This window comes from Schistocerca piceifrons, chromosome 5, assembly GCF_021461385.2.
Source record: "Schistocerca piceifrons isolate TAMUIC-IGC-003096 chromosome 5, iqSchPice1.1, whole genome shotgun sequence".
Classification (NCBI taxonomy): Eukaryota; Metazoa; Arthropoda; class Insecta; order Orthoptera; family Acrididae; genus Schistocerca; species Schistocerca piceifrons.
The window spans coordinates 577699357-577718654 of NC_060142.1; the positions used below are offsets into that span (position 1 = coordinate 577699357).

General features: G+C 43.1%; 1 protein-coding gene across 1 annotated transcript in view; it reads right to left on the reverse strand.

Moving 5' to 3' along the window:
- Positions 1 to 19298, reverse strand: part of LOC124799148 (protein Wnt-5b-like) — a 291425-nt gene that overhangs the window by 207509 nt on the left and 64618 nt on the right. The window contains exon 4 of the mRNA XM_047262686.1: positions 18095 to 18275. Within this exon, the coding sequence (XP_047118642.1) occupies positions 18095 to 18275 (181 nt within the window). The remainder of the gene's footprint in view (positions 1 to 18094; positions 18276 to 19298) is intronic.

Here is a 19298-nt window from a genome sequence, read left to right on the forward strand (position 1 = left end):
ACCAAGTTAGGCGTCGTTTGGCATTTACCGGCGTGATGCGTGGCTTATGAGCAGCCGCTCGTCCATGAAATCCAAGTTTTTTAACCTCCCGCCTAACTGCCATAGTACTTCCAGTGGATCTTGATGCAGTTTGGAATTCCTGTGTGATGGTCTGGACAGATGTCTGGCTATTACACATCACGACCCTCTTCAACTGTCGGTGGTCTCTGTCAGTCAACAGACGAGGTCGGCCTGTACGCTTTTGTGCTGTACGTGTCCCTTCACGTTTCCACTTCACTCCCACATCGGAAACAGAGGACCTAGGGATGTTAAGGAGTCTGGAAATGTCGCGTACAGACCTATGACATAAGTGACACCCAATCACGTGACCACGTTCGAAGTCCGCGAGTTCCGTGGAGTGCCCCATTCTGCTCTCTCACTACGTGTAATGACTACTGAGGTCGCTGATATGGAGTACCTGGCAGCAGGGGATCCATAAAATGGTTCAAATGGCTCTGAGCACTATGGGACTTAACATCTGTGGTCATCAGTCCCCTAGAACTTAGAACTACTTAAACCTAACTAACCTAAGGACATCACACACATCCATGCCCGAGGCAGGATTCGAACCTGCGACCGTAGCGGTCACGCGGTTCCAGACTGAAGCGCCTAGAACCGCACGGCCACACCGGCCGGCCAGGGGATCCATAAATTTTACGTAAAACAAGCACACGTCTGCGTCAAAATAAGCGGTGCGCACCTGGTCAGAGCTCACATGAATTGTATTGACAAGCCAATCGTGGATTTCTAGAGACCCGGGCTGCACATGTCGCGTTGTTTTATCGGAAGTGAAGCTCACAGTACCTTTTCGTGGAATACACGCGGAAACCATGGTAGCCGTAGCGGAGCGGCCAACGCCGCTGCAAGTAGACGAACACAAACGGACAGTAAGGCGGAGTGGAGGCGCTACGACTGACTCGGCAGACAGAACAACACTAACGAGGAAAACTTCACACAAGCGACGCTGCGGAAAGTGAAATAAACAAGAACCTTCCCGCTCGGCGCTCGATGCGGAACTGACGTACTCGGTGATGTAGGATGACTTAAACAGAATTTCTATTTGGTTTGATGAATGCCAATTTGCTCTAAATGCAGAAAAATGTAAATTAATGCAGATTAGTAGGAGAAACAATCCCGTAATGTTCGAATACAGCAACAGTAGTGTGCAGCTTGATACAGTCGCGTCGACTGAACATCTAGAAGCAACGTTGCAAATTGATATGAAATAGGACGAGCACATAAGGATGGCATTAGGGAAGGCGAAAGGTCGATCACCGTTTGTTGAATGAAAGTGTGGTCCATCTGTAAAGGAAAATACATGTGAGACACTAGTGCGATCCTCGACAGCTCGTATTAAAGGAAGACATCGAAGCAACTCAGAGGCGGGCTGGTAGTTTAGTTCCCGGTAGTATACGGAGTTGCTTCGTGAACTGAATGGCAATGCCTAGAGGGAAGATGACGTTCTCTTAGCCAAACACTACTGAGAAAATTTAGCGAACCGGCATTTGAAGCTAGCTGCAGAGCGATTCCACGGCCACCAACGTACATTTCGCGTAAGGACCACGAAGGGAAGATACGAGCAATTCGATCTCCTACAGAGGTATATGGACAGTCGTTTTTCCTCGCTCTATTTACGAATGGAACAGGATAGGAAAGGACTAGTAGTGGTACAAGATACCCTCCACCATGCACCATTCGGTGGCTAGCGGAGTACGTGTGTAGCTGTAGATGGAGAAATCTGCAGTGATACATCCATTACATAAGAAAGGAGACAGACCCGATGTTAATATTTACAAGAGTTTTCCGTTCTTCCTGTTTCACACAAAATTCTGTCTCAATGTCTCTTGCACGACAACAAAATGAATGCAAAATAGGCAAATATCGAAGAAGATACAGAAGTCAAAACCACTGCAGTTCTTAAAGAAACACTAAGTGGTAGAAAAGGTATATTAAGTTCAATGGTGAATTTTCGGAAATTAGATATTAAAACACCAATAAGACAAAGCTACGGATTCTCTCCATCACTTTCCAGCTATTTCTTAGAAAAAGTACTCCAAGAGTGGTGAAAATTGAAATCTAAGTTTAAAATTGACGAAAGAGTCAAATTAGGAAGAATAAATGTTAGAGTAGATGATCTGGCGATTCTGTGAAGACATTGAAATAGCACAAAAGTCAACAGAAATCGTTAAACAAACAACACAAATAAAGGTCTCCAAACATTATTTAAGAAACACTATGTCTAGCAACAACCTGGCACCCAAAATTCAGTAAACAAAATACGGCAGAATACAGGGAGTTTCTCAGTTCTGATATTTAGGAGAAACCATTCAGCAGACTGTCTTGGAAAAATTGGTTACTGTTGTGTGCATAGTTCCGTGTAGTCAGCCCCGCTAGGCACAACAGCGCAGGCGCAGCGCTCGTCCGTCTCCGCACTACGAGATGGCGCTGCCATAGAGACGGACCAAATTCTGCTTCCACCGATCCACGTATTAATATGTAACGCAGCCAATGGGACTGCTGCTAACGTAGAACCTATTCTCCCCACAGATCACACTCGCGCAGTGATACATGAACGCGCGAGGTATTATAACGAGTGTACAGACCTCCGATAGGCGAGTCTACATTTGTCTGCACCAGTCTGTACCAGTCTGCATTTGTCTGTACCAGTCTGTACGAGTTCTACATTTGTCTGTACCAGTCTATAGTCAAGTTTCAGTCTGCGCCTAATAAGATTACCATATTCCTGTACATAGCCATGAAGATAAATGTAAAGACACTTTTGTCAAGTATCAGTGATATATGTGAGATTAAGATTAACGTACCCATACTAAAGGAACTTCAGATTGTCAATTGTAAATAGCATTCAGAACCAAGTTAAGTAATTTTTATGCTTGTTATTATTTTAATAAATGTGTGTGAAAATTAATCAAGTTCTGTTTAAAGTTGGTTATCGTCAATCTGCTACTCTAAGCGTGCAAGTGGCATTTAGTCGTCTGACCTAACGGCAGAAGATAAACACGCCACGATAAGACCACTAGACATATTGCTGACACTCGCCTGCTTCGTTAGAGCGACAAGTCAAATAATCTGATGGTGTGTGTACTGAAGGTCTTACAGTACGTACACCACAGTTTCGGAATTCGTTGCAACAAAACAATAACAGTAAAAAGTGTACTAGACATGAAAAGATGCGGGCTAAAATTCTAATGACATATTAAAAGACTGGAACCAACAAGATTACCCAAGCGGTTCTAAGCGCTACAGTCTGGAACCGCGCGACCGCTACGGTCGCAGGTTCGAATCCTGCCTCGTGCGTGGATGTGTGTGATGTCCTTAGGTTAGTTAGGTTTAAGTTCAAAATGGTTCAAATGGTTTTGAGCACTATGGGACTTAACATCTATGGTCATCAGTCTCCTAGAACTACTTAAACCTAACTAACCTAAGGACATCACACACATCCATGCCCGAGGCAGGATTCGAACCTGCGACCGTAGCAGTCGCGCGGTTCCGGACTGGGCGCCTAGAACCGCTAGACCACCGCAGCCGGATAGGTTTAAATAGTTCTAAGTTCTAGGGGACTGATGACCTCCGAAGTTAAGTCCTATAGTGCTCAGAGCCATTTGAACCATTTTTTAATAAAATGAATTGGTGCAGCTGAAAAAGACTTGAAGGGAGCAGCAATATTAGAAATTGATATACCAGACACAGAAGTGTTTATGCAGAAAAATTCACTTGGCAGGAAGACCCAAGACTAATGGAACAGCAAGGTCCGACGAACGGAAAAGAGCCCATATTCTGGGAGAATGAAAGTAATATCAGCAGAAAGAAAAGTTGAAAAAACCCGAAAAATTCCTTTGTTGTAGAGCACGTAGTCCAGTAGGATCCAAACGTGCATAATAAGGCTTTCTTGCTGACGGCACCGAAGCTACGTGACTGGAGAGAATCGTCGTCTATAGAGCTGCGGCAACACTGGGGCGTTACCATGGAGAAGTACACGAAAGCGCGTTACGTGTTTGGGTAGAGGGCTGAAGCAACCACACCAAGCCCACGTTGAGGTCGATTCACACTGGACGAAACGGACGCCAGACCATTCAACTGTGCATTTCAGGTGGCGACAAGCACGCTGACCGTCAACGGGGCGTAACGAGTCTTAAGCGTCAAAGTTTGTCAGGCAGAAAGGTTTGACGTTGGCATTGCTGGTGGAAAGGTGGGCGGGTGGGGGTGGGGGGGGGGCGGTGTGACTTCGTCTGCTAACAGCTAACGCTAAACTCCGTGCTCACTCGTGCTGTAGTGGGGAATTTTGTGCTTTTTTGTCTTATTAGTCTTTGTTTTATTCTTTCCCTTCATTTTCGTGACACATCGCAAATATTCCATGACGAGTTGAATATTTTTTTTTATTTAGTGTTCTTCCACAAGAGATCTCACATATCCTAATGGGAAAAAGATTTAGAACAGAGAAAATGTCTACACTAACCCTAAATGAAGACCTCGGCTGTGATATGGTGAGGGACAGCCGACTGCATATAAAATATGGTCTGCTTTATTCATGTTAGTTGACAGCTCTACGACAAACCTAGAAATTTCCAATTCTCACTAATGGCAGGTTTGTCAGAGGGTTTGCACGTAAACTGTGCTAAACGCCAGAAACGTGGCTGCCAATAATAAGGAGCGCGGTGTTCGGCCAGGAAAGTGGTTCAAATGGTTCAAATGGCTCTGAGCACTATGGGACTTAACATTTATGGTCATCAGTCCCCTAGAACTTAGAACTACTTAAACCTAACTAACCTAAGGACATCACACAACACCCAGTCATCACGAGGCAGAGAAAATCCCTGACCCCGTCGGGAATCGAACCCGGGAACCCGGGCGCAGGAAGCGAGAACGCTACAGGAAAGTGCTGTTGGAGTGTGATTTGTACGAATCTGAGGATGACGTGGATAACTGCATTCAGATAAAGATCCTGAATCTGTTCCTGAACACAAATGCGTTTCACAAGTTGTTGCTAACCACGTAAATCTGAATAAAGAAGTTAAAGAGCGCTAACTTGTGTCTCGTACTACAGTTTACGTGAATTTACGTGACAGAGTGACGATATAAATGTTGAAGACCGTCCTTAAAATTCTTCACGTCCTGTAGAAATGTACGTGGTTGCTAAATTTAATTTCACACTGTGCTGAAACACTGATTACTTTCTGAGTTTGTTATACTTTATTATCGAAAAAAAAACAGTATATCAAATCTCGATATAACAAACTGAAACAGTTAGAGCCTTTTAAATTTATATTTCTGACAGGTTTCACGGTAAGATTCGTTAATTTGGCCAGCAAATAAGTAGCGGTAATACAGTGCTAACCCATGTTAAGCGCACCCAGTTTGTCAACTTGTCGCTTACCAATGTTTATAGAGAAGGTCTTCAAATAAAAACATAAACTAATGAAGCAAGTTCCATCCAATAACATTTTTAACAGCGGAAACGTCAGCGCAATTGAAGAATAAAAATGTAGTGTATATTTTTTCGTTACTTGGCACTTGGAGAACAAAAAAGTGGATAAGGAAAACAGGCTCTGTCTGCTACTTTATAATGACTGTTTAATATGTTTGTGTGTACATATTCTGCCCAAGAAAAAGTTGAAACACCCAGAAAATCTGTTTGTAAACTTGCAGATGTGCACACCATCGGTGTCTATATAAATCATTTGAGTTGCAGTTCTCTGTGACAGGCAGGATGGCCACCAGAGCGCGTTAGTGTTGTTTGTGTTTAGTGTTGTTCATGTTTAGTGTTGTTACAAGGCCTGATATGGTGATCTAGAAACGTGAATGGCGTCAAATATTGAGTGATCACTACGAAGAAGAGGGGGACGCCGTGTACTCGTATGAGACAGCGTAATCAGCAGCTGACACTATGAAAGGAGCCTCATTGTGGATACCCATTTGAGCGGCTGAACAAATCGTACGACATTTAGATTTGTGGGGCATTCAGATGTGACACTGGAGTGCATGAGAATCTGAGAGAAGGCACATTCGTCGTCAATGTCTGACAACCACAAGGGAGGATGGCCGCATTGTGTACCAAGGACACAGTTAGCCCATCACATCTGCCCCTGCCATCCGAGAACAAGCAATAGACTCCCAGCAACAGTGTTCGGAGACTAGCAACAGCCGAACTAAGGAATTGCTGTTCCACGCCTAGGCTGCCGTTAACACCAGAACAGTAACGGCTGTGTTGGGAGTAGCGCCGTGAACAGGAAGCAAGTACTGCTGATGAAAGTAGTCACATTGTGTTCAGTGACGAATCGCGGTTTTTCATTACTGTGGATTACCATCAGTAATTTTATCTTGGAACGGTTCCATTGGTCCGTGTTTGCATACAAAAAACAGCAATAGGGGTACTGTGGGTCCACCTTGAGCAAAACACTTGTTATTTGTTTATTCCTCAAACTAGTTTCAGCGAGAAATATCACTATCATCAGTGGGTTCTTTAATTTTAAAACATGCAGAAATAGCAGAGTTATAAAACACTGATTAAAATTCTTCTGGGTATTATGCCGCGTCATTGCTAAAAAAACTAACAACAATAATAAACTAAAACCGACGTTTCGGCCGAATTACAACGGCCTTTCTCAGGGCACGACTGGTTTTGCTTGGAGATAGGTGCTTCTGTTTATTACAGACTATCGATGTCTGACGTAACTGTTGTAAAGCTTTTAATTGGCCCTTTAATATGGAAGCCTTTGAGCAAACGGCCATAGCTTCTGGTCCGTTACGTCCCAGTTGTTGGCTACTACACTCCTGGAAATGGAAAAAAGAACACATTGACACCGGTGTGTCAGACCCACCATACTTGCTCCGGACACTGCGAGAGGGCTGTACAAGCAATGATCACACGCACGGCACAGCGGACACACCAGGAACCGCGGTGTTGGCCGTCGAATGGCGCTAGCTGCGCAGCATTTGTGCACCGCCGCCGTCAATGTCAGCCAGTTTGCCGTGGCATACGGAGCTCCATCGCAGTCTTTAACACTGGTAGCATGCCGCGACAGCGTGGACGTGAACCGTATGTGCAGTTGACGGACTTTGAGCGAGGGCGTATAGTGGGCATGCGGGAGGCCGGGTGGACGTACCGCCGAATTGCTCAACACGTGGGGCGTGAGGTCTCCACAGTACATCGATGTTGTCGCCAGTGGTCGGCGGAAGGTGCACGTGCCCGTCGACCTGGGACCGGACCGCAGCGACGCACGGATGCACGCCAAGACCGTAGGATCCTACGCAGTGCCGTAGGGGACCGCACCGCCACTTCCCAGCAAATTAGGGACACTGTTGCTCCTGGGGTATCGGCGAGGACCATTCGCAACCATCTCCATGAAGCTGGGCTACGGTCCCGCACACCGTTAGGCCGTCTTCCGCTCACGCCCCAACATCGTGCAGCCCGCCTCCAGTGGTGTCGTGACAGGCGTGAATGGAGGGACGAATGGAGACGTGTCGTCTTCAGCGATGAGAGTCGCTTCTGCCTTGGTGCCAATGATGGTCGTATGCGTGTTTGGCGCCGTGCAGGTGAGCGCCACAATCAGGACTGCATACGACCGAGGCACACAGGGCCAACACCCGGCATCATGGTGTGGGGAGCGATCTCCTACACTGGCCGTACACCACTGGTGATCGTCGAGGGGACACTGAATAGTGCACGGTACATCCAAACCGTCATCGAACCCATCGTTCTACCATTCCTAGACCGGCAAGGGAACTTGCTGTTCCAACAGGACAATGCACGTCCGCATGTATCCCGTGCCACCCAACGTGCTCTAGAAGGTGTAAGTCAACTACCCTGGCCAGCAAGATCTCCGGATCTGTCCCCCATTGAGCATGTTTGGGACTGGATGAAGCGTCGTCTCACGCGGTCTGCACGTCCAGCACGAACGCTGGTCCAACTGAGGCGCCAGGTGGAAATGGCATGGCAAGCCGTTCCACAGGACTACATCCAGCATCTCTACGATCGTCTCCATGGGAGAAAAGCAGCCTGCATTGCTGAAAAAGGTGGATATACACTGTACTAGTGCCGACATTGTGCATGCTCTGTTGCCTGTGTCTATGTGCCTGTGGTTCTGTCAGTGTGATCATGTGATGTATCTGACCCCAGGAATGTGTCAATAAAGTTTCCCCTTCCTGGGACAATCAATTCACGGTGTTCTTATTTCAATTTCCAGGAGTGTATATGTGGACGACACATTCGTTATCTGGCCTCACGGTGCAGCGGAATTGGGAAACTTCCTCCAGCACTTAAATAGCCTGCACAAAAACATAAAGTTCACACATGAGACTGAAAACAATGGTACCTTGCCATTTCTGGATGTGGAAGGATACAGAGCTGCCGAAGGTAAACTGGGACACAAAGTGTACCGGAAACCAACGCACACTAATCGGTACCTGCATGCGGAGAGCCACCACCACTCAGCTCAAAAGTATTCTGTTCTGCATACGCTAACTGCCCGAGCCTACCGGATAAGCGATGAAAATAACATCAAAGAAGAATTAAAGGAGCTACAACACACGTTTCGTGCCAACTGCTATGATGACAACGTCATAAGAAAGGTAGCTAAAATCAAAGGGAGCAGAACACGAGAAGAAAGCAAAGAAGAGAAGCCTTCACTGGTACACTTACCATATGTAAAAGGAGTCAGTGAACGGCTAGGCAACGTCCTCCGGCGACGAGGTTTCAAATCGATTTTTCGAAGCAGTCGCAGGATCCACGAAATGATAGGTTCCACGAAGGATGTAGTCAACACTCTTAACACTGCAGGAGTTTACGAACTACGGTGTGAGTGCGGAGCTGCCTACATGGGAGAAACAGGGAGACCTGTCTGCTTACGAGTAGCAGAACACGAACGCTATGTACGATTACAACAACATAATAAATCGGCGATAGCGGAACACCACCGTGACTGTGGAGAACCTATCAGGTTCCAGGAATCCCGAGTACTGGCGAAAGAATCGTGGATGCGAAAACGCAAAATACGGGAGGCGATCGAAATTATTAAGCAGTTGTAAGCTACACGGGACACGGACGTATCTGCACAAACAGCTGTAGAGCAACTGTCAGCCCACTTCCGCGCACACCAGGAGGAAAACTTCCCGACCAGAAGCCGAACACTGATTGGCGGACAGCTACCAATCGTTGACGACATGGACATCCACGAATAGACTCTTTCCTTCCATCTTCCCTTACGTTATGACTAGCTAATCATATTAGAGGACCAATTAAAAGTTTTACAACAGTGACGTCAGACATCGATAGTCTGTAATAAATAGAAGCACCTATCCTCATGCAAAACCAGTCATGCCCTGAAGAAGGCCCTTGCAATTCGGTCGAAATGTCGGTTTTAGTTTATTATTATTATTGTTGTTGTTGATTTTTTAGCAATGACGCAGCATAATAACCAGAAGAATTTTAATCACTATGACACCGGCCGCGGAAGCCTAGTTCTTATATTATAAAACACTGTAAAACATTAGTACATTTGTACCGTCTGGTTTTTAATTGTTGTTTTCTGTTAATACTTTCTTAATACCTTATTTACTATACGTCACAGCATGGTTTTAACATTTTTGTCGTTGTTTGCGGCATACTTTCAGAGTTTTGATGTCCGCAACTCGTGGTTATTGCGTGGTTATTGCCTCTGGACGCGGGGTCCCAGGTTCGATTCCCGGCTGGGTTGGGGATTTTCTCTGCCTGGGAACTGGGTGTTTGTGTTGACTTCATCATCATCATTCGTGACAGTGACTAAATTGGACTGTGAAAAAAACTGGACTGTGTAAATATTGGGACTTTGTACGGGCGCAGTTGAGCGCCCCACAAACCAAACACCATCATCGTCATCAATGTTTTGATGTTGTTTTTCTCGGGATACGTCATGTCCTCTACACCTGTGTCAGGAGCTGTTAATAAACAAATACTAAAACGTGAACTTATGTGTGTGAGCGTTATACAACTGGGATTGCGTCAGTATTGTGGGTACAGTTTTGGAGTACACTGGGTTGTTACGTAGTTTGTCGTGTACTCACGTTCGCTTACGGCTTGCAGGTACTTTTATATACAGAAAAACAGTTTTCGCACTTCGGTCATAATTCAAAACATTACACCATCTTGCTGCTCGCGTGTGTCGTGAGAAATGTGTCGCATACGCTCTCACAGCTCACATGATATGACGCATGCCGAGAAAAACGGCAATAGAAAAACACAGACAATATACCGCAAACAGCGGCAACAATATTAAAAGTATGCTGTGACGTATAGTGAATAGCGTATTATGAACGTATTCGCAGAAAGCAATATTTACAAAGCAAACAGTACACATGTACTAATGTTTTACAACTTTTATAACTATGCTATTTCTGAATGTTTTAGAATTAAAGAAGCGGCTGATGATGGCGATATTTGTCTCTGAAACTAGTTTGGGGAATAAATAAAGAAGTAACAGAAGTGTTTTGCATCAAGGCGAACACTCACTTCCCATACTGTTGTTTTTTACGGGTAACCATCGTTAGTGAGCACTGTGAGAGGGGCAGCTGTGTTACTTCCGGCGCCGTGGTGTCGGAAGCCATCGGCGCGACTTCAGGTGACGGGTGTTAGCGATCGAGGGAACTATGACAGTATAACGGTACGTCACGGACATTCTGCATCCTCAAGTGTTGCTTCTCGTGCGAAAGTTTCACGGTGCCATTTTTGAACGGAACAATAGTCGTCCACGCACGGTACGCATCTCTGTGCACTGTCTGCTTTGTATTGAGGAACTCCTGTGTCCAGAAAGGTATCCATATCAGTCGTCGATAGAAGACGTGGGGGCCCGCTCGGATGTCCGTTGCGCCCCATCGCCAGTACAGACAGAAGATACCCAGGAGCAGTCACAACTGTCGCAGGCCAGCGAGTCTCAGGAGAGGATGAAGCGGCTTCGACATTCATCCCGACCGAACCAATGCATGCAACGAGGCCAGAGAAGACGCAAAATCTTACTGATAAGGAGGGTAAGTGGTCATTCGGCCAAAATCTGTAATTTTGTCTCCAGTTTGAATCTCTGGAATAACATCACATAGTCTCTCAACCAATGAAGATTCATTTCGTGTTCCCCTCACGTTCTCGGTGTTTCAGTCTCTTAACCAATGAAGATTCATTTCGTATTCTCCTCACGTTCTCAGTGTTTCACTAATTTTGTCAAGGGTCGTATTTTAAATTCGACGTTTTGAAATGTTTGGAAGACACTTTTGCTGTTGTTTCACTTCTCAGCAATTTATTATACAATCTTCATCAAGAACATCTGTTATCAAGTTAATAATCTTTATCGTTACTATTTTGCTATAATATATTCTGAGTTTTTCTAGCGCAACATAATTTTCACCATTCGGCACTGGGCGGAGTGGGGTGACATTTTACGTTCCGTCCTAGGGTGAATCACAGTTGGCGATGAATTATAAAGATAATATTCCAACAGCCGTTATTTTTATAGCTTTTTATTTAGGCCATCAGTTTCGATTCCTCAATAGAATCATATTCAGGTCTCAACAGTAAAAGTTACATTACATCAGACACATACATATAACGTGTCATACACTGTATTATATAAAAGAAGCAACCGATAGATATTAATATGTATAACTAAAAGGAATCTAATAATGAAGTAATATATTCAGGTGCGATCAAGGATATTCTATGAATTTATGACATAGTTTGCACACGTAGGGCAAGACACAAATGACCTATCAGAAATAACTCATAAGAACAATACTCTCACTGCAGTGCAGACATTAATCCTATAAGTTCATTATAAGGATACAAGCGACAAGGACTTTTTTAATGGAACAAAACGAAGAACAGTATCAGATAACTAATTAGCACTGTAATAAACGATAAACGTTTAAAAAAACAACGTAAAAGTGAATTTATTGGGAGTATTACCTCAACAGTTATCCGACAAGCGTCGTGAGGCAAAGATGTCACTTCTACATAATTTCGAATAATTCAGTAAAATAGGCATTTGTGTTACTAACCATCAGAAGAGTATCACAGCAAGGAATCATAAGAAATGTGAACTAACTACGAATGAAACCGGTATTGAGCACAAACATGTCCTGCGACCACTGGGTGAATCTACAGACAAGAAAACTCCCGAGGACAACGCGATGTACTTGCCTAAAAGTAACAGTTACAACCTACAAAGCGTCAACGAGATATCCATACCCACTAGTTACCGGACGGGCCTAAATGAAACAAGATGGTCAATGAACGTAGACGAAAATATGAAATACGAACGTGCGGGAAACATTCAAGAAACGATGTGTACTTGGAAAAATATATCATACAACTAGATCGGCAAGTAACTGTAAGCAGTAGGCCATCGAGTCGTCTGTGAAATGAAGACAACATAAACGACGCATCGTATGTAAAGCAGAACCATTATATTGTGAAAAGCGAGGAGTGTCGCTACAGAGTATTCTTAAAAGCTGGCGTACATGAAGAAGGAGTCTTAATAACTACTGTGATGAATAACTGCAAGATGGAGTTACGTTTATTTGACGATGACGTCGCCTGCCGTTTAATTCCGTTCAATCGCCGCCTACTGCAGTAGTTCGCAACCTGGGGGTAATTAACACCTGAGGGGTAAAATGAATTTTCCTGATGGGTAGAACCTAAACGATTCGATTCTGTTTGTCACGAAACTAAATTATTTTCAAAAGATCATTACTGTTTTCACAATTTTGTATGACTCTAACAGTGATTAGACAAGTTATCAATAATTACTTTTTCTCAGTTAGTAGCATTAAAAGCGATGGAGGCTAAAGGTTCCTCACATAGTCCACCCACTACACACACATATTGTGCTTTGTTCCGTATATTGCTGATGATGAAAGTGCTACATTTATGCAACAAATGCAAAATATATCAAGAAAATGTCAACTCCAAGTTGTAGATAATACCTGCAGTAATCCAGAAATTGCTTCATTACTCGCTTCGAAAGAGGTACATGAGGTAATTGACAGCACGACACAGCAGTCGACATAGGGGCTACTATAGCGCTGTACATAGTATTATAATTTCTATTACTACTACTACTACTACTACTACTACTATCAGTGGCTGCAATAGTATACAAGCACTAACAGCTTAGTCTTCCAATTCCTGTCAGTTCAGAAGAAAGGAATGCAGCAATCAAGTAATTTACGAACAGTAAGTAAAGTGCAAGGATTTTAACTTGGTTGATTTTAAATGGGGCTGAGTGTGCTGGTGGAGCAAGTGCCGCAATGGAGAGCAGTAATCCGGAGGAACTGTGTTTTGTAGCAACTGTCTACTCTCACCGTAGCACTTGCGATGCGGCACGAATTCCTTCGTCATTCATTCTCTCTCTCTCTCTCTCTCTCTCTCTCTCACACACACACACACACACACACACACACACACACACACACACACACACACACACTAAATATCATTCATCTCTCATCATTTTAAAAACAAGTGTTCCAAGAAAAGTCTTTCATTCTACAGTTTAGTTATGTGCTAAAGTTCTCGATAGTGTGGGTGAGGGGGGTGGGTGGGGGAGAAGGGCGTGGGTACCGGCTAGTGTCTAATTGCACTAGGGTGACCAGCTCTTCTGTATTTCCCGGGATCTCCGGTATTTAGAGACATTTTTTCATAATCTCCCGGCTCCCGTATTTTCAGGCTCAGTGGCCGTTTATCTCCCGTTTTTAACTTTATTTTCCTTGTCACGTACCGGTATGTAAAAATATTTTTCAATCATTTAAATTTTGCACGCAAGTTGTTTTAACCATGTATTTCATAATGCAATGAAACGTGCTTGCAGCTGTTTACAATATGTAGATGTTGAAGTGTTGGTGTTAAAAATATATAGTCACTTTTCCTGTTCTGCCAAACGAAGGGAAACGTTAAAATCATTTTTTGAATTTGTTGATGTGGAATGGGCTTGCGACATGTGAACACTAGATGGTGATCTCTCACTCCAGTTGGAGAAAGGCTTTTAAAAAAATTGGGTGCCTATAAAAAGCTATTTTAAAAGCATAGATGAATCAGGCTGTCCTAAAGTTCTGAAAAAGCATTTTTGTAATGAAAATACGGAAGTAGAAACAATTGTTCAAGCTTATATTACCTTTTTTGTGAATATTGGAAATGTTTTCATTCAAAAAGCAAGGTATTTGGAGAATTCCGACCTTAGTATTATGGAATCTCATGAAGCTGTAAACTTACTAATTAGTATAATTAGACAGAGAAAGGAAGATAGGTTTTTTGGTAGTGGTACTCATAAATTAATAGCCTCTGTTCTTGATTTAAATCTTAAATCTACTAGTGAAAACAACTTCATTGAATTCTATGATTGTTTATATTCTTACTTAGGTAGTAAATTTGATAATAGTTTAAAAGAGGTTTAATCCCACTATGTCCAAAAATGGAATTGACATTCAATGACATACATGAATTTTTAGAATATCTTAAGCTGGATTGTGTTAATGAAGATGAATTATATGAGGAGTTTCGTAGTTCTAATGATGCAAGTAAATGTACTGTCTGTTTAGATGGTAATGTTAGCCAGAAATGGATACAGGTTTTTACAACTTTGAAATCAAATAATGTTAATTTTGAAGACATGAGTAAGCTGGTTTGTTTTGTTATGAGTATACCAGGAAGTAATGCTCACGCTGAGAGAGTATTTTCTCTTATGAATAATAACTGGACTGATGTAAGGAACAGAAGTAGCGCAAACTTAATCAAATCTGAACTACAAGTTGCCACTAATTTTCCTTATTTGTGTAGTGAATTCTTTGAATTTACTAAAAATGATGTAAAACACTACCGTATCTTCCTTCGTCGTCGGCGTTGTCGTTGTTGCCGTGAGGCACCGTTATACCAGGTGGAAAGGCGCGTCGATCTTAGAGCATGAGATATGGTAACCTTAAGTCTGAAAAATTAGATCGACAGGAAGTGCAAAATGGCTAAGCAGGGATGGCTAGAGGACAAATGTAAGGATGTAGAGGCCTATCTCACTAGGGGTAAGATAGATACCGCCTACAGGAAAATTAAAGAGACCTTTGGAGATAAGAGAACGACTTGCATGAATATCAAGAGCTCAGATGGAAACCCAGTTCTAAGCAAAGAAGGGAAAGCAGAAAGGTGGAAGGAGTATATAGAGGGTCTATACAAGGGCGATGTACTTGAGGACAATATTATGGAAATGGAAGAGGATGTAGATGAAGATGAAATGGGAGATATGATACTGCGTGAAGAGTTTGACAGAGCACTGAAAGACCTGAGTCGAAACAAGGCCCCCGGAGTAGACAATATTCCATTGGAACTACTGACGGCCGTGGGAGAGCCAGTCCTGACAAAACTCTACCATCTGGTGAGCAAGATGTATGAAACAGGCGAAATACCCTCAGACTTCAAGAAGAATATAATAATTCCAATCCCAAAGAAAGCAGGTGTTGACAGATGTGAAAATTACCGAACTATCAGCTTAATAAGTCACAGCTGCAAAATACTAACACGAATTATTTACAGACGAATGGAAAAACTAGTAGAAGCCAACCTCGGGGAAGATCAGTTTGGATTCCGTAGAAACACTGGAACACGTGAGGCAATACTGACCTTACGACTTATCTTAGAAGAAAGATTAAGGAAAGGCAAACCTACGTTTCTAGCATTTGTAGACTTAGAGAAAGCTTTTGACAATGTTGACTGGAATACTCTCTTTCAAATTCTAAAGGTGGCAGGGGTAAAATACAGGGAGCGAAAGGCTATTTACAATTTGTACAGAAACCAGATGGCAGTTATAAGAGTCGAGGGAGATGAAAGGGAAGCAGTGGTTGGGAAGGGAGTAAGACAGGGTTGTAGCCTCTCCCCGATGTTGTTCAATCTGTATATTGAGCAAGCAGTAAAGGAAACAAAAGAAAAATTCGGAGTAGGTATTAAAATTCATGGAGAAGAAATAAAAACTTTGAGGTTCGCCGATGACATTGTAATTCTGTCAGAGACAGCAAAGGACTTGGAAGAGCAGTTGAATGGAATGGACAGTGTCTTGAAAGGAGGATATAAGATGAACATCAACAAAAGCAAAACAAGGATAATGGAATGTAGTCTAATCAAGTCGGGTGATGCTGTGGGAATTAGATTAGGAAATGAGGCACTTAAAGTAGTAAAGGAGTTTTGCTATTTGGGGAGCAAAATAACTGATGATGGTCGAAGTAGAGAGGATATAAAATGTAGGCTGGCAGTGGCAAGGAAAGCGTTTCTGAAGAAGAGAAATTTGTTAACATCGAGTATAGATTTAAGTGTCAGGAAGTCATTTCTGAAAGTATTCGTATGGAGTGTAGCCATGTATGGAAGTGATACATGGACGATAAATAGTTCGGACAAGAAGAGAATAGAAGCTTTCGAAATGTGGTGCTACAGAAGAATGCTGAAGATTAGATGGGTAGATCACATAACTAATGAGGAAGTATTGAATAGGATTGGGGAGAAGAGAAGTTTGTGGCACAACTTGACCAGAAGAAGGGATCGGTTGGTAGGACATGTTCTGAGGCATCAAGGGATCACCAATTTAGTATTGGAGGGCAGTGTGGAGGGTAAAAATCGTAGAGGGAGACCAAGAGATGAATACACTAAGCAGATTCAGAAGGATGTAGGTTGCAGTAGGTACTGGGAGATGAAAAAGCTTGCACAGGATAGAGTAGCATGGAGAGCTGCATCAAACCAGTCTCAGGACTGAAGACCACAACAACAACAACAAGTCATTGACAACACACAACGGTCACGGTAGCACCTAATTCCAGAATAGCTGCAGTAGTTAGGATCTACGAACTACCCCCTCTTGACCAGGTTCCCAAAACTTAACTCGTAACGAGATCCCTTCCAAGCAATTTGTCATAACGATCATCTGTAAAGGCTTCGTTCAACGATAAGAAATGTTACAGTTTATGAAATAATGACAGATACGACCAAACTGTCTTGTTTCTTCTGTTTTATTTAACGTAACTTTGTTCACAGTTTTATTTCGCATTCACCACTCATTTACACTCTGATGTGGAGTATAAAAAAAAAAAAAAACGGTCTCAATACCGCGTTAGTCTTGAGATGCGTATAGATTTATCCCGGAATTAACCGCCCTGTAGGTGTACTCAATTTAATGACCACACTTCGCTATCCGCGATTTCGTGTAACCAAATGTCCTTTTTTTACTCTGATTGTATACCGTAGTTATTTAAAACTCGCCCCTATATTTTTTCACTACGCACAATTAGCACTTCTTTACTTGTTTATTTCTAAGAGTAAACAAAAAAAATGACGCCGTATCATCGGCTTCGTCGATATAAAGAAAGCAAAACACCTCAATATGCCCTATTTTACCTCTTATTATAGGATCGGCTACCTTACTCACAAATTTACTACATATTATTTCCAATAACACTAAACAGGTATCGAAGTTATATTTTAATTGTATTCAAAAGCATGTTATTATTATTATTATGACCGACCAAATCGTAACAAATCGCGTGGCGTGCGTTTTTAACGATAGCTTTACACTCGCCCAGTCTTTATTCATGCAATATTACATATAAATATACAGACAGGACCGAAAGAGTGATCTCTCTACCGTAACCAATAGAGACAAATACGCTATTCAAGTTCCGTTACATCTATCTTGACTCGTATTGTTACAAAACTACTGACTGAGGCAAAATATGTTGCAAAATATGTATAAGTAATTGTGATGTGTAAATAAATAGTCTACTTTTACAAATACTGCTTTGATTTTTGGCGAAATTTTGCCGTGCTATTAATCTCCCTTATTTTTTGTCAAGGGTATAAAAATCTCCCTTATTTTCGTTTAGAAAAGTTGGTAACCCTAAACTGCACTCGGGCGTAAGGAAGGTTGGGAACCACTGGTCTAGTGTGTATCGGCGTTAGGTTTCAGAGGTCTTTTTTTGGCGTTCAGACTGAAGGTCTGTTACCACTGCCGCATGCGGCCTTGACGAGAGGTACTGAAGACGCGCTACTCACTTGTAGCCGTAGTGCAGGTTGTCGCCGCAGCCGCCCCACAGCCAGGAGGCGTGCAGGTCTCGCGGCCGGCCCCTGCGGGAGCAGCCGCACGCCGCCAGCTGGCCGTCGTGGCATGCGCGAGCCACCGCGTGCAGCAGGGACGCCGCCGACAGCGCGTGCGCGAACGCCATCTCGCGGCTCGCTGCAACACACGACGCGAAAAAACAATTCAAAAATGCGGTGCTTCGCACAGAAATAAATTACGTCTCTGATCTAGCTACATCAGACACGCAGCGCAATAACTGATTTATGGTTAGAATTCATGTCGCAAGACTTTTTGCACGAGGCCGACGGGAAAAACAGGTCGTCCCCGTACGTCGCAGCACGTGACACTGCAGGCCTTAAGCCGTCGGCACACGGACCGTGCTGTCGCACGTTAGCGTTGAGCGTGCCAAGTTCAACGTGTAGCTGAACGCTCAGGAACGATGCGACTTGTGCATACGGTACGTGGGCCCCAACGTGGTATACGCGATCGCAACGCACTCCAGCGGCAGTTGAGGGAAGTTTCTAGTTCGTAAATCACACTGTTTACTCAATGGGTGCGCGTAAAATTCCCACGTTCGCTCTATTAAAACGCACGTTTTCTCCATCGTCCACGAAAGGAAAGTACCATATACAATCAATAAGGAAACAGGCTTATAAAAGTTCCATTACAAACAGTGCGGTACAAATTCGGAATCCTTCTCTGCATAAGTTAAACATTATCTCATCATTCCCACATTTTAGTATAAGCCCAAGGCCAGTTTTACTTAATCACTGTTCCTACCCAGAATCTTTGCAACATGTGAATTACGAAGCGTAAAAGAAAACGGAGCAAAATATCTTTATACAAGTAGCGCAAGCAGTCCTGAAATTAAGCCAATCGAACAAAGTCACCCCTCAAAAAAAGGTGAACTTATATTTACACAACATCAAATATTATAGTATATACTTATAGTAAACTAATAATAAAGTATCACAACCTAATAAAAGCGCGAATGTTAGGAAATAAGATTTAATAGTGGCAATACGCGAACCACTGCCCCAACCAACAAACTATACAAGACAATGACGCTACTCGTTACGCTAAACCAACAATAGACCCATAGCTAGCAATTTTGTATGTTACCCATTGCAGAAAACCTTATCGTAGATATGTTACAAATTAAAATTTAATTATAACAAA